This window comes from Alnus glutinosa, chromosome 1 (genome assembly GCF_958979055.1).
Source record: "Alnus glutinosa chromosome 1, dhAlnGlut1.1, whole genome shotgun sequence".
Lineage (NCBI taxonomy): Eukaryota > Viridiplantae > Streptophyta > Magnoliopsida > Fagales > Betulaceae > Alnus > Alnus glutinosa.
Window position 1 is genome coordinate 2,378,180 of NC_084886.1, and position 19,258 is coordinate 2,397,437.

The 19,258-nt window shown below is 39.3% G+C and overlaps 3 protein-coding genes and 1 pseudogene across 4 annotated transcripts; 2 read left to right on the plus strand and 2 right to left on the minus strand.

Annotated features, from left to right (window-relative positions):
* Window positions 1–289: 289 nt before the first annotated feature.
* LOC133865403 (stemmadenine O-acetyltransferase-like) lies at window positions 290–1,742 on the minus strand. The gene has a single exon (XM_062301807.1). It carries the CDS (start codon window positions 1,662–1,664, stop codon window positions 366–368), a length of 1,299 nt encoding a protein of 432 aa, XP_062157791.1. The 5' UTR covers window positions 1,665–1,742; the 3' UTR covers window positions 290–365.
* Window positions 1,743–6,679: 4,937 nt separating this feature from the next.
* On the plus strand, window positions 6,680–8,232 carry LOC133858404 (GRAS family protein RAD1-like; annotated as a pseudogene).
* A 1,609-nt stretch (window positions 8,233–9,841) lies between these two features.
* On the plus strand, window positions 9,842–15,004 carry LOC133865421 (protein HHL1, chloroplastic). Of its 2 annotated transcripts, none has more exons than XM_062301835.1 (6): window positions 9,842–10,219; window positions 11,119–11,256; window positions 13,982–14,068; window positions 14,262–14,309; window positions 14,576–14,731; window positions 14,828–15,004. In XM_062301835.1, exons 1-5 carry the CDS (start codon window positions 9,950–9,952, stop codon window positions 14,720–14,722), a joined length of 690 nt encoding a protein of 229 aa, XP_062157819.1. In that variant the 5' UTR covers window positions 9,842–9,949; the 3' UTR covers window positions 14,723–14,731; window positions 14,828–15,004. The 2 variants fall into 2 exon arrangements, with proteins under 2 accessions (XP_062157819.1, XP_062157813.1); XM_062301829.1 differs by having other exon boundaries at window positions 14,576–14,718.
* Window positions 14,990–17,478, minus strand: LOC133865411 (tryptamine 5-hydroxylase-like). The gene is made up of 2 exons (XM_062301819.1): window positions 16,486–17,478; window positions 14,990–15,776 (listed from the first exon to the last, which is right to left on the minus strand). The coding sequence occupies exons 1-2, from the start codon at window positions 17,398–17,400 to the stop codon at window positions 15,150–15,152; spliced, it is 1,542 nt and encodes a 513-aa protein (XP_062157803.1). The 5' UTR covers window positions 17,401–17,478; the 3' UTR covers window positions 14,990–15,149.
* Window positions 17,479–19,258: the final 1,780 nt, after the last annotated feature.

Sequence of the window (19,258 nt, forward strand, 5' to 3'; positions counted from 1 at the left end):
GCTTCATGGTTACTAAAACAAATTTCAGTTTATAGGAATTTGAGGCTATTTTCAACAAATACCCCAATTAACACCGAATAATACAGTTTTACTTCTTCCTTCACACACACACACACACACACACACACACACACACACACACACACACACACACACACACACACACACACACATATATATATATATATATATATATATATTTGGTTCATTCCGATGAAATAAACTTGTTACATTCAAAAAAAAAAAAAAAAAAATCTTACTTCACTTACTGGCCAAGAGATGTGAGGCATGCATGAAAAGATTAAAAACCATATTTCCACGTGTAAACAAACTTTTAAACAGTAAGACCATTTTGGTGAACAGAATCACACGCCAGAAACTTTTGCCGATGAAACATACGCCAGGAGCTCCTTGTCGACTTCGAATTTAGCCATGTCTTCCTCATCCAAGTTAATCCATACCTCTATTCCATTCCCTGATTTCATGTCGAAGAAACCAACTAGATTCTTGTACAGCAATCTAGCCGAGGCTACCCACACAGGCTTTCCCCAACCGAAATCCGCCTCATAAACAGGAAACCTGCACAAGCTGGTGAAGGCTAGCGAGATCGCCACCTCTCCTTTCCTTAATCTTTCCGTGTTCTCTACGAGAAAATTCGAGCGCCCCCCACCACTCTCTTGGAAACTTTTCACATAATCCATGTCGACTTTCCTCATCGCATCTCTCAACGGAATAACAACGCGGTGAAACGCATCCTCAGTGTCCCTGGAGATTACAAAGCCTGTGCCCACCGAAATGTTTCCGAAGTAATTTTCAGAAAGGGGCGGGTCCAACCTCTTGCGCACGTTCGATACGTGAGATAGGACGTACAGCTTATTGGGGTCCGGTTGGGTGGCGGCAAGGAAGCGATTATATATGAAAGCAGTTAAGGCCTCCACGCGAGTGGGGCGCGGGTATTCGATGCTGGTGTCGTCGGTGCTGTATTTGTCTCTTAGAGCCGCTATAGCAGACCCCTCGAAGACAAATCTCTTTACCGCAATCTTGTCCTTTCCCGGACTACCCCTAGGTACAATAAAGCTAGGTACAGGTACCGGCTGGAAGATTGTGGCCGATTCAAACTGTGGAGTCGCTACGTTGCTACTACCACGTGCAATAGCTGCCCAACTGTTGAGGAACAAAAAGAATGAAGAAGCATCCAAAACCTTGTGGGCGAAGGCCAGACCTATCACGATCCCACCACAGTGGAAGGTGGTGAGTTGGACGGCTAAGGCTACTTCACTGACATCGTCCAGTTCATATGGCAGGAGTTTGTTGTGCTCAGCTGGGTTTGGATCCTCAAGAAATTCGGAAAGTTTGCACGCGGCCTTGGCTTCCATGTAGTGGACGCCCTCATCGTTGCAATCAACGTGATAATTGTCTTTAACCCGTCCTGCTAGCGGGTAAAATCGTGTCAAGGCCTCGGATAAGGATTGCTTAATCCGGCTTTGGCGTTCTTTGTTGCTGAGATTAGCAACAGCATCTCTCGGGTAAAAGAGAAGAAAAGGCATGAAAATCGAAGGTGTAATTTGATCAATAAAGGAGAGAGTGTAATGCCTTAGGTTGCCAGGGGTGGACGAAGAGGGTTTGATGGTGTCGACAGAGATAACTTGGACGTCAAACTTCATTTTGTTTTCGTAGAAAATAATGTCGACAGAGGTTTATTAGTGAGTAGTACTGGGGCTGAAAATGGCCGGTTGCTGGCATAGGGTGATGGAAAGCCACCTTGGAGGTGATAGTTATATAGAGGTGCTGTTGGCAAGAAGTCAAATATATTTAGAATTAATTAGTACTTGATATATATCACATCTACATTTAAAAAATTAAAAAATTACCACATGATTCAGCGGCTACTGACACTTAATTTATTATTATTTTTTTTCGGTGGGTTTAGATAACAATTAATTTGACGGGAAAAGAACAAACATCGATCGAATACGTGCAAGACAAGATATTCGAACGAATTAAGCAAGCTAGCTAGCTAGCTATTTCTAATTAATTAAGGACAACGAGCTTATCCAAGATATATACTCCTCTTCTATCCATATGTAGCAAGCCGAAAATTAATTAAGTCACCGCATGCTTAGAGATCATACAGTTGAACAAGTACTCGACAATCTGTTTGTACAAAATTTTACGGGAAATTAAGCAACAACTTACAAAGTAATTAATGCGACAGATTATAAGCAAAACAATTAACTTATTAATTTTTTTTATTAATTATAAATTACCACATCAATTTATAAATAATTTTATAATGAAAATTGTGGAATTTCAATTTTTTATTTTTATTTTATATATATATACTTTCAAGGCTTCAAGGACAGATATATACATCTCAAACCCATCTTGTTTTTCATACAACGATTAAATTATTTAAGCTATTATTTTACTAGCAGGAGTCGAGAGGGGGCGCGCACATGACCCATCCGCCGTTGAACTGAATGACTATGTATTTTTTGATTCTCATTTCATCTTCCAGACCCAAAAAACCCTTGTATTCTTTCTCTCTCTTCTCATCTTCCTCCGTTCCTCTATTTTTCCTTCAAAATCTCTCTCCCTGGGCGGCCAACAAGAAAAAAGTTCTCAAAATTCTTCTAATTCAATATATTAAATTTGTCTACAAAATCAGCATCACAGCTTATATATAATTCAATATATCCTCTAATTTTATCTTAATAAACTAAAATTCTGACTCCACCACTGCATATAAGGTACTCGATAAAAAAGTGTTGCCACACACGGCCGGAGATAGAAGGCAAAGCTATCAAAGAGTACGAAAATTAAATTAGAGTTTGGTATTTCATGAGGTGGGATTGAAATTATGTTAATTACGTGTTTCGGTTTGAATCTCTCTCTACTCATAAAATCTTCTTGATATATATATATAAAAGGCTAGGGTAAGGTTTGAATTATATATGAATTTTCACGAAATAAAAGCAATCTCCATCTCTAACTCGATCTTGTGGAGATAATTAAACTCATTCATCCAAGAACAAAAAAACAAAAAACTCATGCTTTCTTTTCTTAATCATCTACTGCGCGCCCAGCCTTTGGACAAAATTAAACATGGATCTTCATCTTTACCTCCTAGCTCCTCAAACCTCTTCTAGCTAGAATACACGATTTAATATTCAGCAATTTCTAACGCTGCTACCTACACTGTCTACATATATCCGAGGGTCAGGTGCAAGACAAGACCAGATCGAGGGAAAAAAATAAATTATTGGCGAAACAATCAAGAAAATGAGAGGTAGATCGATCTTGAGACTTAGTCTTTCGGATTGATGAGCATATATAGCAGAGATCAGAAAATTATTTTCCCATCGTCGTCTTGCTTTTAACTTTTTTTCTTGGATGTCAAATCCACCTCTGATGCAATTAGTAAGCCATAACTCGCTTAACTATTACCAAAAAATAATAATAAAAACTTCTGCTCATTAATCGATTAATGTAGTTTTCACAATCTTCTTATATAATGGTTGCTCACGTCAAGTTATCGACAAATTCAACCTTATGTTCCCACCTACACACACAAAAAAAAATTATAATAATAAATAAATAAAAAAGGAACCTTATGTTCACTTTTCTTAATTATGCATGTTGAGGGGCTGCCCCTGATCACAGGCTAGCTAGGCGGGGCGGCCACTCCTCTTTCTATTTTTATTTTTTATTTTTTTATTTTTTTTATAATTTTTTATTTATGGGGTATTTGTATTACATGTGGCAACATATCAAACGAGATTTTAATCAATTAGTTTGATGTAGTATACAATTAATTATTTAAACAGTACAATATTGATGGAAGAAAATTCAAGGACTTAATTGTTGAAATTAGAAACTTAGAATGACTAAATTAAAATTAGAATTAAAACATTCGGATGTTTGGACCTCCCCCATATTCTTCAATTAAAGGTTCTAAATATTATTATTTTTGTTGATGAGTTCTCTAAATACTCATGGCTTTATCCTGCGTGCGGTTCCATTACTATAAAAAATTCAAGCTCCTAGTTGAAAATATATTTTCCTCCAAAATTAAATCCTTTGATCAAACTGATGGAGGGTAGAATACATTGACTCTGAATTTCGAAAATTTCTTTCCAATAATGTCATTTTTCCCCGTATGTCATGTCCACACACACCTTAACAAAATGAATTCGAAGTCTCTGAAAGAAATCATTGACATATACAATAGCTATGGATACCGACCTCAACCTTCTAGCCCAAGCTGGTATGGACTCTACCTGCCTTATGGGTCGAATCATCTAATTGTGCGGTTTATCAATCTCCTCAAATTCTGAGCCCACATTCAAGAGTTCCACATCAATCTCTTCACTTAGTTTACGGTTCACTAAAAAAAATTGGGTTTAGGGTTGCTTGAATAATGTTGTTTTTTAACCCCCCCCCCAAAAAAAATGACACTTTTTATTTAGCCCATTAAATATAGTATTGAAACACCAAATTAACGTCGTTTATTTTCAAACGACGTTAATCTGAATCGTTTGAACAGTAAACAATACTAAGAGGGTTATGTCGTTTTACTGTTCAAACGATACTAACTTACTCGACCCATAATTAGCTTGATAAGAGGGTGTATTAGTACTTGGCAGCAATCAAGTTGTTGGCATTAATCTTTCCGTTACAGAAGGCAATGATCACATAGGCAAATATAAAGCCAATCTCACCATAATGAGTAACGATCAAATCTCACTAACCATGGATCCATATTTAAGAGCATTCACAGTGAGTTATGTAAAACCCACTTTTGGTTAGAATAGATAGTAAAAGGCGCGAAACCTCCCTCCATCAAATCATCTATCCTGAATCCAAAATAGTGTTTTCATGAATCTGTGAACAGTGCAACGCTACATGAGGCGTTGCACTGTTCACAGATGTATCCTTTTTTATTATTATTATTTTTTCTTCCAGCTTTCTTCTCTCTGCGTCTCTCTCTCTCTCTCTCTCTCTCTCTCTCTCTCTCTCTCTCTCTGTGTGTCGTTGTTCCATCCACTTCCAGATATGAGGCCGAGATAGGTGCAGATGACTCTAGAGACTCGCTTGCCAGCTATTTGGACAGTGTTCTTCACCTTCTGGCTCCCTCCAATTCCGGGGAAACCGCGCTGAAGAAGCTTAGGCGGGCACATGATCTTGCGCCACACAATCCACGCACTCGGATTTGTATGGATTGCCGAAGATGGCAGGATTGGACGAGGACAAGGGGAGGGAGAGGGTAAACGCTGTCATGAGTGAGCTGAAGAGGGCAACAGAGGTTTTCTCGGAGGGATTGGACCGTTTGAGTAACGGCGTGAACAAAATGTTTGATACGGCCGGTTCTGTGTAGTTGGAGCGGCATGTTACCCGATTCCGATACCAAATAGTCGGCAAGCGAGTCACCTAACGTGCGTTGCAGCCTTGTAGGGCTGAGATCAAAGTCGGCACTGATTACGCCGTCGTGGAGATGAGTGCAAATGCGGTCATGTGGAGATGGGGTTTTTTTTTTTTTAAAAAAAAAAAAAGAATAAATTTTTTTAAAAATGCTTATTTTAATAAAATATAGAGAAATTTAGATAATTGGATGAAGGATATCTTTTAAAACTCGTTAGCTAAACTAGATAAAATGAGTTTTGGCTAGCTATTATAGATTAAAAAATAAATAAGCCATTGGGAGTGGTCTAAGGAAGAAATCACCCAATCAATTAATCTTTCCTTGTAAGTGTATCAGTTGTTCTGTTGTATATTATTATGTATGTAAATGGACAGTGTGTAATCGATATTTATATGGTTTAAGTCAGCAAAATACAATTAATTCTCTATTTAATTAATTGAGATCGATCAGAATGATTAATTGCTGATAGATCGATCAATCGAGGTAATGCTAGCTAATGAGTTTAACATTAGCAAGGAAAATATGGTATCAGATGGTATATCCTCTTATCCTGTACGAGTCATTTCAAACACCATTCACAATATATTCATCCATTAATTATACCCTGTAGATACATTAATACACTAACAAAAGCCCAAATGGACGACTAAAACATGGTGGGTTTGATTATTATAAGTATTACGTACATGCTGATATGGGCAGAGAAAACATTTTGGTTTGTATACTTGCGATGAGCTTCTCCTAGCTGTAGTTAAACCACAAATTATATATTTGTTCGATCACCAACGTACAACGTGGTTTTGACCTTGTAAAATAAAACTATATATACATATGAAAGTATAAATCAAATGTCCCAAGAAAAATGGGAAGAATATTGTCAATAGAAACATGACAGTCACATGAGGATCAACCCCGGCCCTAGCTGGATTTAAAATATTAAACTCCTAATCTCCTGGATTCCCTGAAAATGATGGAAGATATACTCTCACTCTCTCATTGCTCTATGCTGACATTGTTCTATGCATGCTGTAATTATATAGGAGGCCTTGGGAAACTTCAAACTCTGTTTTTTTAATTGCATACATTTAATTCAATTCGTAGCTGGCTAGGTTCATTGAATCTTTCTAAATATTTCAGAACCTTGTTATAGCCGCCCTCAGCTACTGAAGTCTCAAGTTCAAGCCACAATATATATATATAGATAGGTCGTTAGCCTCATTGCATAAAAGTTTGATAAATTTGAAGACAACGTACACTATGGTACCTCCTCTCCACATTTCGACTCATGAGTTCTTGGGTAATGAGGGAAGAAACGGGGTGATCAATGATCTTGATCTCAACCAAGCATGCTTTAGTTTCCCTTCTCTTCACACGTTGCCCAACAGTTATTCGTCCTGGCCAATCCCCATGGATAAAATGAGAAATCCTAAGAGGCTAAAGCAGGCATCGAGTGATGATGATCAATATTCGATTAGAAGTAACGGTAACCTCTATAATGGAGGCGGCAGCTCGAGCACTAATAGCCGGTATAGCTTGCCAAGACTTCAGTTTCGAGACCATGTATGGGCTTACAATCAGAGATACTTGGCAATTGAGGCCATGGAAGAAGCAACTACGGCGATGATGGGAGGTGAAGAACACCGGTACGAGGAAGAAGGGAGTGGCGGAGACGAGATAAAACTAGTACAACAACTCGTTTCTTGTGCTGAGGCTGTCACTTGTCGCGACAAAGCACATGCTTCAGTATTACTATCTGAGCTGAGGGCCAATGCCCTCGTCTTCGGAACTTCGTTTCAGCGAGTCGCTTCGTGCTTTGTCCAAGGACTTTCCGAACGCCTCGCCCTGGTTCAGCCACTCGGGGCAGCGGGAGTTATAGGCCTCAAAGCAAAAACAATGGCTGCTACATCAGAGAAGGACGAGGCCTTGCACCTTGTTTATGAGATGTGTCCACGAATCCAATTCGCCCATTTTGTCGCCAACGCGTTGATAATGGAAGCCTTTGAGGGGGAGAGTTGTGTTCATGTGGTGGACTTGGGCATGAGTTTAGGCCTGCCCCATGGCCATCAATGGCGTAGGCTGATTCAAAGCCTAGCCAACCGTGTAGGCCGCCAAACAGTTAGCCGCCTTCGAATAACTGGCGTCGAAACTGCAGTGAGTGGCTGCAGGATATCGGGTATGAGTTAGAGCTCTATGCCAAAGGCTTGGGATTGAGTTTTGAATTTCTATATGTGGAAAGCAACCTTGAAAACCTGAAGCCTGAAGATTTCAAAATCCTTGATGGGGAGATTCTAGTCATCAACAGCATACTTCAGCTGCATTGTGCGGTGAAAGAGAGCCGAGGAGCTTTAAATTCAGTGCTACAGATATTACATGAGCTATCGCCAAAGGTGTTCGTTCTAGTTGAGCAAGACTCGAGCCACAATGGGCCTTTCTTTCTAGGGAGGTTCATGGAAGCATTGCATTACTACTCGGCGATCTTTGACTCCCTAGATGCAATGTTGCCCAAATATGACACGAGGCAAGCGAAGATAGAGCAGTTCTTTTATGCGGAGGAGATTAAGAACATAGTAAGCTGCGAGGGGCCGGCCAGAGTGGAGCGGCATGAAAAGATTGACCAATGGCGAAGGAGAATGAGCCGGGCTGGGTTTCAGGCTACGCCTGTGAAGATGATAATGCAGGCGGAAGAATGGCTAGGAAAGGCTAATGTTTGTGAGGGTTACACAGTTATGGAAGAGAAGGGCTGCTTGGTTCTTGGATGGAAGTCTAAGCCCATCATTGCAGCTTCTTCCTGGAAATGCTCCGAACTTTGAGGAACTCAGTTACCGTATGTGACTAATTTTATGTATAGGATTAGCCTAATTAAACACATGCAATAAGACTGCTCTCCTAAATAAAATATGAGAGAATTGGAGTTAAAGAGGAATAATTTGTTGTGTATGTGGAGCTGAAAGCCATCCATGTGCAATGGATCGGACAATATTTCTTATGTTTCATTCATATTTAAAGCAATGCTCAAATTTGTCTGCTTTTGATACCACCTCCTATATTACATTCCTTCTATTCTTAATGTTAAATAATATTTTATATTCTTTAAACTAAGCTTTATTCTCTCCAGCCCTTATTTAGTCTAAGTTTAAATGTTCATTAGGAGATATGTTTAATATAATATATACTTCAATATATTATGTAGCCCTAACGCTTTATCGGCCTCTTTTTCTACTTAATTCCGCTCTCTTCTCTCTTTCATATTATTTTTCCATCATATATTTCTACAGTTAAAAATTTGAAGCCAATCCTTTCAAATCTTCAATATTGCAAGTAAATTCACCAAATTTATAAGCGGCCAACCTTATATAAAAGGGCTTGAGTAATCTTTTCATTTCAATTTTTTCTTTAGGTTTCTGAATCTTACTTTTAACTCCTTACATTATTTGAAATTTCCATTTCACTCCTTCCGTCTAAAATAACCTACAAATGCTGACGTGGCATTAATTGCGTTTTACATAGCCTATTTGCCACAAACTACTAACTCGACCAAAATAGAGCATCTAACTACCAACTTTACATATTTTGTCCCCTTTCGTCATTCAGACTCGTTAACATGGACGGAATATATCAGTTTTGGACGTTAATTTTGATTAAAAGACAAAAATGTCCTCAATTGATAAAAAACAAATAATAAAAAATTTGGTTTATTAATTTAGTTTAAATTTATTAATAAAAATATTAAAAATAATATATTTTTTAAAAAAAAATTATTTAAAACACCGACATATAATCAAAATAATGAGTGCAATAAATTAAGTCTTAAAAAAAACATACATTTGGCAAACTGAATGGCACAAGAATACGTGATCAACGGTGGAGCGAGCATTTGGGATTTGGGGGACCAAATTAGAAAAACAAAAAAAAAAAAATTGGAGGGGCAAAAAAAAAAAAAAAAAAAATAGAGGTAAATTATTATTATTATTATTATTTTTAGAAAACCTTAATGCTTGGGGACCCAAGCCCCCCAAGCTTGAGACTAGCTCTACCCCTGTATGTGATGACATACGTGAAGTGTTTATTTGTATGCAATCTTGGCGGATTGGCCATTTTAGTAGAGTGATAAATTCTGCTATTCATGGATTAGACAAAGCAACTGTTAAACAAGTCATAAATTAGATATGGATGAAAAAAATCCTTAATTGTATCCATGTTTTAGTTTTGTTAGAGTAACTTGCTATATTTTTAGGAGCTCAATTGAAATTCGAATTATTAAAAAAATAAAATAATAAAAATTTATATGGCGATGATCATCGTCGATCAGCGGCAACTTCATTTGTGGGACCATACAGTAAGGCCTTACCGTCTGCCACGTGTAAGGCGGGTATATATCTCTGTCGCACTCCATTCCTTAGAGATCTCTGAGCGCGTGTGGATAAGAGTCCCTCGGACACTCTTGACTCTTGATGATTTGTCCCGCTATCCACCTCGCAATACAAAGAAGACACAGAACCCATTGAAGAAAGACTGGCAGAGTGAAAAATGGAGGTGGGTATGTCTCTGAACGCGCTGGTTCGGCTTCCCTTATCGAATTCGAGGACAAACGGAGATGGGTTGGTCAAGCAGTCACTCTTCTCCTCTGGGAGAACGACCCAGAAGCCTCAGCAGAAGCAGAAGCACATATTGGTGGTTCAAGCGAAGGGAAAGAAAGGAATGCAAGCTCGTCAATTTCAGAGGTCTCCACCTCCTTCCTTGCCCAAGATTGAAGACGATGGCAACCCCAAATTTGTCATCTTCATCCGTATGGCAAATGTGTGTTCTCTTTATCTTTCCCTTTCTCTTGATTACTATTTCTTTTAATCACTTATTGGTTTCTGAGAATACTCTGGGAAACAGAAAGTTTTCATCTTGGTCTTGACTCTTGTATGATTATGTTTGCCGATGGCTGGTAAAGCTGACATAGTGAGAGAAATATAGAGTTTCTTTTCTTTGCCCACTGATATGCTCAACTGAGTGGAAGTTTATCTTTTGAGGTCCCGAATTGAATGAAATTCTATTTTCAAATGTTCATTTATTTTCCATTTTTTGAGCAACCAAACGGAGCATTACTGATTTCATCGGTTTGGCCTGCATTTTTATGTTCATGGTGCATGTTCATCAGACACTTAATTAATCTAAAGGATTCCTTGATGGTTCTTTAAATTTTAAATCCATTGGACGGGTATTAGCTTGCTGTGGCGGCTGGAATTGATTTCATGAAATAAGTTGATTGGTTTTAGCCGGCTAAGATCTTATTCTTAGTTTCTTGCACTCTGTGATGGTTTATGAGCTAAGAAATTGGTTGTTTTGTAGCCAGGAGTCATCTGCATGATTTGTTTTTATCTTTCCAGAAACAATAGCTTTCTTTACTTTATCTTTATTTTGATATTTCATTATAACACTTTTCTCCATGTAATTTCATTTTGACCTTAAAAAGTCTGCATGTAATCAAGGTTGAGTCCTTCTGGGTCTTCGTAATTCAGTTATTTTTCTACTCTGCTCCAGGCCTCTGGACTCTGGTAATCTGCATTGGATTCTGGGTCATTGGCTTCTTATAATCATTGACATGTAGTTCTTAAATATTCATATTTCTCTAGGATAAAAGTTTTTTCGAATTGGAATTATTGGAACATTTCATCGAGCATATCTTGAACTCCTTGCTCTTTGTACAGGTTTATCTTTGGTATCCACTTAGCCTGATAACAGGTGGCACCACTGCCAAAATCATGCTTGCGGCCAAGGATAACTTCCTAGGGAAATATATCTACAAAGATACACTTGCTAAAAATCTTGCGTCAGTTATTTACCGTGTAAGTTCTGCTTTCACTGAGATCTTGTACACTAGATATTTAGTCCTTGGATTTAAAAGTTAACTGTTTCAGGAAACCATGATGGTGTTTACTTTTTTTCTTTTTTTTGGGGGGGGGGGGGGGGGGGCGGGAGGGGGTGGGGGGGGGGGGGGGGGGGTGCTGGTTTGGTCTTCTATTATTAAACCATTGATATCAAGATATTTCAATCAATTAGAGAATTTGCCTGCCTCTATACTTGGGGAAGCTTGCCCAAATTGTGTCATATATAATTTTATGAGGAAAAGACACTTTGCCCTCCTGATTTATCCACGTTGTGGCAATATACCCCCCAATGTACAAAAATTTAGATATGACACCCCCCCCCCGAACTTGCCAACGCGTGGCAAAAAATACAATCCGTCCATTCGCCCGTCTATTTGGACGGAAAGTTGGTCACGTGCAACGCACATGACCGTTTAATGCATTTATCCTTCCAAAAATATCCCCATCCCATCAGCTCTTAAATGAAACTGTGTGTTTTGATTTTAAAACAACGTCCAACAAAGACCACACTCGCATGGCACTTTCACAGAAATGCTTTGGATAAAGCTCCATCAATGGCTTCCTCACTCCGTCAATGCTTTGGGTGAAGATTTTCGACCCAGTTGCTTTGCTTCCTTGTTCGAGAAAGCCACGGATTCTATTGGTTCATTGCAGAACCATCCGAGACACGCATTCAAACGTCCTAACCTCATCGTCCCTGTTAAAGAAAACTTTCACGCCTTCACCATAAACCCGAACCAAGACCTTGCTGACAACCATTTTTTTTCTCTTTTGTTAAACCTCCTCAATCATTGCACCTCTTAATCGGATCACACACAAGCCCCCATATCATCGATTACGTCAGCCATTGATCCAAGCACTTTCTTTAGTTCCTCACGAAGACAACCTTTGACAAACCCATTTGTCTTTCTAACCATGGTGCTTCAATACTATGAGGGAATTGTAACAAAGTTCAGCCTAGCTATGACACAAACAGAGAAGATTATCATTTCTAAGGCTGTACAAACAGAAAATAAGCTAGTCATGCAACCCATGGTTTTGTTTGCCGGATCCATTGTTTTGTTTGCATGGTTTTCATGTGCCCACGTGGCACATGTTTTTGTGCCCACGTAAGGGCCCACGTAGCATAATACCAAGATCTTTGATTGTATGATCTGTGCCTATTCCATCTGTACAAGCTTTCATTGCTGCAGCTGCACGTGTAGCCTTGATTATTTTAGTTTCCTTATCTGTAGATTGCAGCTTGAGGAGCAATGCTAAGATCAATGACAACTTATTCCTCAAGTGCAGTAGCTCTTGATGAATCTGCTGCTCTAGGAAAACTTACCTTGACATAAAAAAACATTCTTCACGTCCTCTGTTTCATGTTCAAAAAACAGAGCATGACAGATTGCTGTTGTGTATAGTCTGGTTGGTTTGCAGCATTGTTTGTATTTTGACTATGTAGATCATGTTGCTGCTCAAAATTAATATTTTCAAAGTTTGACTGATAAAATATATTCACTCGGAAGGAGGGGTCCTGTTGTATATTAGAATGTCCGAGGGTATGCCTTTCTTCAGCATATTCATTCCAAAAGCCACTGGGATGAGATCTTTTCAAGGAAAGGTCCAATTGCGGCAAAGAATCAAACTCGCCTATGCCTTCACTACTGCCGTTTGGATAATTACGAAATGCTCCAATCAAGTCAATGGCTTCTCTAGAAGAGTTGACAAGGGCTTAATTATTGTCACAATCCTCCTTGCTAAGAGTAATTGTGATATACAATCATCCTTGGAGGTGTCCACCACTGACTTAGACATGTTCAAATGTTAGATGCATCCCACGGGACAGAAAGATTAGAGATATTTACCCCCAACTTCACTCTCATGCATAAGCAATTTCTGCCACTTCCACGTGTTTGGATTCTTCATGCTGGTGAGGGCGGTGGCAATGGGCGAGACACTAGTGTACGTTGATGGAGAGGTTCAACTTCGAGGGTATGCTGAGGGCCATAGAGAAGTATCCAGTCTCCTACATGCCAGTGTCGTCACCGCTCGTCGTGCCGCTCACCAAGTCCGAGCTCATCAAGAAGTACGACAAATAATCTCACTGTTATTTGTCAACACGTGTCTTTTTTCCCATACATGTGCAAATATAAAGGTTGAAGGGGTGGGGGCAATTTTGGAAGAAAAAATACATTAAAAGGTCACGTGCAACGCACCTGATCGACTTTCCGTCCAAACAGGCAGGCGAATGGACGGATTGTATTTTTTGCCACACGTTGACAAGTTCGGAGGGGTCAAATCTAAATTTTTGTACATTGGAGGGAATATTGCCACAACGTGGATAAATTAGGGGGGCAAAATGTCTTTTCCCCTAATATTATTGTCTATTGCAACAATCTGCAGTCATGTACTTACAAACAATTTGTGCACACCAATATTACATATTTTGGAAAGCTTTGTGTGTTTGGGACTATGCAATGCTATGTTTGACCCTTCCTAACACTGCTGTCAAGCACAACTCATAATAAATTCCATATTCAGCTAACCAAATATGAAATTTAGATCGTGTATCACATCATTTATATGACAGGCAAATAATTTCATGGAGTGCATACCATGTTTTCTTCTTTAGTGATTCTCAAGTCCTTTTCCATTGAATTTTCATGCATTGCTGACAGCTTGTGTATGATTGCAATAGGATGAGAAGGAGATACAGAAGACAGCATTTAAGCAGTATCGTATATTGCGAACAGCTACTGACTTCAGATATGGCTACAAACTGGTGGTAAATATGCCTATAGCCTATACTTTAAAATGTATGGTATCCCTACTATTTCTGACATACGTGCATGACTACATACATATTTATGTACATATGTACTGTGTACACATATACATGCATATATGCTCTTCAAGAGTCTGCCAAAAAACAATCCTGCCATCCTTTGTCTTACGTTGTAGGAGTGCTGAACATGCAGGAAAATGGCAATGTGAGAGCTGCTCTTGCTACTGCAGATGTTATTGAGGTGACGATTGGTTTTCTTCTTTTTCAAGTTATTTTGTTGTTGCTAACTTGATGTTAGAACTTGAGCATCAGATACTCAGATTATTAGACAACTTAAGATTTAAGCTAGTGGACTGCAATGAGTCTAGTTAGAATCTAAATATACCGATGGTCTACAATACCATTTGCAATGCTCCTTTTTTTTTTCTTTTCTTTTCTTTTTTTTCAACTTAGATCAGCCTTTTTGTAGATTTCACGTATATTTATGCTTCTGAATCTAATTTTCAGCTGCCGACTGAAGATGAGATCAAAACGGTGCTTGATAAAGTGAAAGACTTCTTTGGGGATGCAAAAGAATCTTTTGGGAAGTTGACTGCTCTGAATTCAACCACAACGGAGGAGTTGGAGGAAAAGCCAAAGGAGAAGGCCAAGTGAGTTTAATGGGTAATTGGATATAATTTTTGCTCGCTAATCTATATTATGGTCATAGAGATATCAATTCCTTTCAGCACATTACAATGATGAAAATTTCATCACCAGGGTTAAAGGCTGAAGATGAAGAAACCATTGTCGACATGATATCAGAGTGTTCATTGGTTCTATGAGATGCACAATCCTCTAATGTTGATAGGCTACTGCGAGGCGGTGTAACGAAAATTTAAAGCACGGTTTTGTTTATATGAATTTACATCGAATGGAAGATTTTGTTTTTAATTAGTATTATTTAAATGCAAATTTAACATGTTTTTAAAGCATATATATGAGATCTCCCATGATGTTTTTTCTAACCCTAGTCTAGGAAAGCACAAGGAACTTATAAATAGACATTCTTGGGAGTCTAGGAAGTGAGGACTAAGTATGGTCAGCCCTTGAACTCATAGTGCTTATTGGCTGTTGGCACAAGAACAATGGGAGTCTTTTTCCTGGTTGCAAGCCCAAAAATCTCACTGAGATCCATATCATCAGCACCAACCCCCTGAGGCAATGACCAATCAAAATGATACAGGAGGCGAGCCAACGCAATCTCTACGGTAGCTAACGCCAAGGAATAACCCGGACACCCTCTCCTGCCACCACCAAATGGTAGAAACCTGAAATCTGAATCCTTGACCTCAATGTTGTTATCCGTGAACCTCTCAGGATTGAACTCCAGAGGGTTTTCCCATGACTTGGGATCCCTCCCAATCGCGTAAGTGTTGATTAGAACCCTAGTTTTTGCAGGTATTTCGTAGCCATCCAGATTGCATTTATCCATGGATTCTCGAGGAACTAGGAGAGGGACTGGGGGGCGCAACCGCATTGTCTCTTTAATCACTGCCTTCATGTAATGAAGATGTTGAAGATGGCTTTCTTCAACTTTGCCTCTGATGGATGCTATATTTCGAACTTCTTCCTGTGCTTTCTTCATCACTGCCGGGTGTCTTGCAAGCTCAGTCATTGTCCATTCTAGTGTTGCTGCTGATGTGTCAGTTCCGGCAACAAACATGTCCTATTAAACGAAACAAAAATAAAAGGAAAATGTTAAATTTACAACACCAACACAACAATCACACAACAACCTCTCACATGAGGGTGGACCCCACGCACTGGAGCCCACTCTCATGTGAGGAGTTGTTGTGTGGTTGTTGTGATGGTGTTGTGTATGAATCAAATCCCAAAACAAAAAAACTTGTTTGCGTTAGGCAAGGGTCCTAAAAACTACTATCGACGCATTAAAAAACAAAAACAAAAACAAAACTTATTTTCTTGTCCCATGATGTATTCTCTCTTATCACTTTTAAGAGGATAAGTCTCAAAAAGATTAATTGAAAAGCAAAAAGAATGATAAACTACTCATTGCATTTCAATCATGTCAACAATTTCAGCAGAAGAAAGGGTCACTATTTGTGCTCTTTCAAAAAGCAGCAAGTTGGATTGGGATTTCCTGGATTTTCTGTGCAATTTGCGAGGCTTCTATTGTTATATCTATTGTTACCTGCCTCCTAATTTAAGGATCATAATTTCAAAATCACACGGATATTATTATAAGTATATTTATCTTTTGTCTTTGACTCTTTTGTATAAAAATCTTATTGATAAGAAAAGCTATATAATATAAAAAGGTTTATCCATAAAATAAATAAATAATATAAAAAGGTTTTTTTTTTTTAATAAAAAAAAAAAAGGAAAGAGAGAGAGAGAGATTTGAAGAGAAATACCAGGACCAGAGCTTTGAGATTATCGTCTGTAATGGGGACCTCCAAGTCCTCTCGTTGTTGCACCCGAAGCAGCACATCTACGAAATCCTCCTTACCCACCACACCAGCCTTGCCCTTCTCATCCACATGTTCTTTGATAATCTCCTCACAAACCGCTCTCAGATCCTCCAAGTTCCGGCTCAATCTCGCTTTGTACCCACTCACCCAGTTGATCCACTCCCAGTCGGGAAAAAAGTCACCCAGACAAAACCCAGCAAACAACGCCTGCGTCTCCGTCAAAACATCCACCAAATGACGCTTCTGCCTCTCTCCCGACTCCTCCTTGAACCTCTTCCCGAACGCCACTCGGCACAGTATGTCGTTTGCCAAAGCGAAGAACTGCTCGCCCAGGTCGATTTCTGAACCCGACTGAGCTGACACGGAGCTCAGAACCCGATTCACCTCCTCGTCTCGGATCAGTTGGAAGGAGCTGACCCGTTTCGCGCTGAGCAGCTCGGTGACGCAGATCTTCCTGGCTTGGCGCCAGTAGGGGCCGTAGGGGGAGAAGGTGACGTCGGAGCAGCCGAAGGAGAGGTACTGGGCTGAGATGAGCTGTGGGCGGCTGGCGAAGATATGGTCGTGGGTCTTGAGGACATGCTTGGCGAGGTCAGCAGAGGAGACCACCACCGTGGGGACTCGGCCGAGTCGTAGGTAGATGATGGGGCCGAGCTTGTGGGCGAGGTGGGCCAGTGAGAGGTGGGGCATGTCTGTGAGCAGGTGGAGGTGGCCGATGATTGGGAGGCCTGCCGGTGACGGTGGCCTGAGTGACTTTGAGCTGCTCTGCCATTTGCGTAGGCGAAGGATTAAGAAAACGAAGGTGCCGAAGAGGAGGGCCGGTACTGGTAGATAGAGGGACTGCCAATTGATAGATCCCATTTTTTCTGCTTTGGTAAAGCGTAGAGGGATGTATCATGTATCATGGATCATGTATCAGATGAGACGAAAGTGAGGGTGCTCAAGTTATGGACGTTTATATCCATCATCGATCCATGCATTTACGCAGGTTGATGCGACAGTTGATCTTTTTGACTTATTAATTTCTTTTAATTATTATTTAATGAATATATGAAGGAGCTAGGCAGATTATAGTTGTAAAATATCATGGATGTGATGGATTATACTTTAGACTATGGTGTTTTTTTTTTTTTTTTTTTTTTTTTTTGAAGGGGCTGGTAATCATTTTGGACACGCACAGAATATTCTACAAAACACAAAAAAGGTTGTTGTCAAAAAAAAAAATGAGTGGATCGGAGCACTGGAAAAAGCAGCCTCCTCCTCCTATGGGAAGAATTTTGTGTTTTTTGGTCTCTTTTCTAACAAAACAAGTAAACGCCACTCCAATTTATGGCCATTTCCTCGCTTGGGTTGCCTTCTAACTACCTCATAAATGCTCGAGTCCCATACGCCACCGGCTAGCTGAACAGCCAGTTTCATCACAAAAACTCAAAAGGATAAAGCTGCAATAAATAATAATAATGTTTAACAACGATATTCCCACCTAACTTTCAGCAATTTCCATTAGCCCCATAAAGTTTGATTAGATCATGGAAATCCTATATATATATATATATATATATATATATATATATATATGCAATTCGATCTTAAACCGTAGCCGAAAATTTCAGGATTAGGGTGTTTAGCAAATTGCGAGAGTTTATAAGGATTATCATCACATGCTCGAAAAAAGTTTTGAGCTGCCAAATTAAATCACATATTTGAGTTTCATCCTCAAAATTAAAAGTGGGTATTACCATTTAAGTCTCATAAAGTCCTGCTCATACAAGACATGTCAGCGTGTCAAATGCAACTGCTGAAGCTCACAAGGGGACTTGAGCAGGGAATTTATTATTTATTATTATTATTATTTAAAAAAACAAATTGGAAAAGGATTACAGGAATAAAAAACTTCATAACAACCTACCAAAAACAAAATACAGTGAAAAAAATACTAAAAAATGGATTAAAAATAAAATAAAATCCGATCCCCTATATCTTGGGATTATTATTATTATTATTATTATTTTTTTTTATTATTTTTTTTTATAAGTGAAAATGTATATATTTCCTTAATAGCTCTCAAAGGGTAATAAAGTTACAATTAAATTGATACAAGAGTTAGACAGACTCATACCAATACAGGAATCCAAATCTATAAGAACCCATTACAGTTACCCCAAAAAACACAGATTATACTAACAATTGCTACAAATAGTCCTAGCCAGCAAAAATGTGCATCTGTGTCAACATAGAAATTACTACTTGCATTATGGAGTCGAACACAAACAATATGTGCTAAAAAAGCAATTACTAGGATAATCTAACACAGAGCAACCTGTCAAATACAATCTGCCAACAATAAACACCAAACAGAAACAGCCTCTGGAAGAAAATGCCACCTGCGACGGCGCGTGAAATACACGCATCGTCGTCAAAATAACTTATGCAGTGGATGATCACCAGAAGTCCTCGACTACCACCAAAAACGACAAAAAAATACAGGCGTAGCCTTCACACGCGGCCAAAGTGGTGGAAACCCCCCATCGCGTGAAGACCACGTGCCGGTCACCGGTGAGAGTCTCGGCCAAAGAAGGCGGTAGATGGATCAGAGGACGGCGGCAAAAAAGGCTGGAGGGCGCGTGTCGACTATAGAACGGTGGATCTAAGCAAATTTGGCCCCAAAGAATGTTGAGAAACCGAATCACTACCAAATCTTCCCGCTAGCAACACGAAC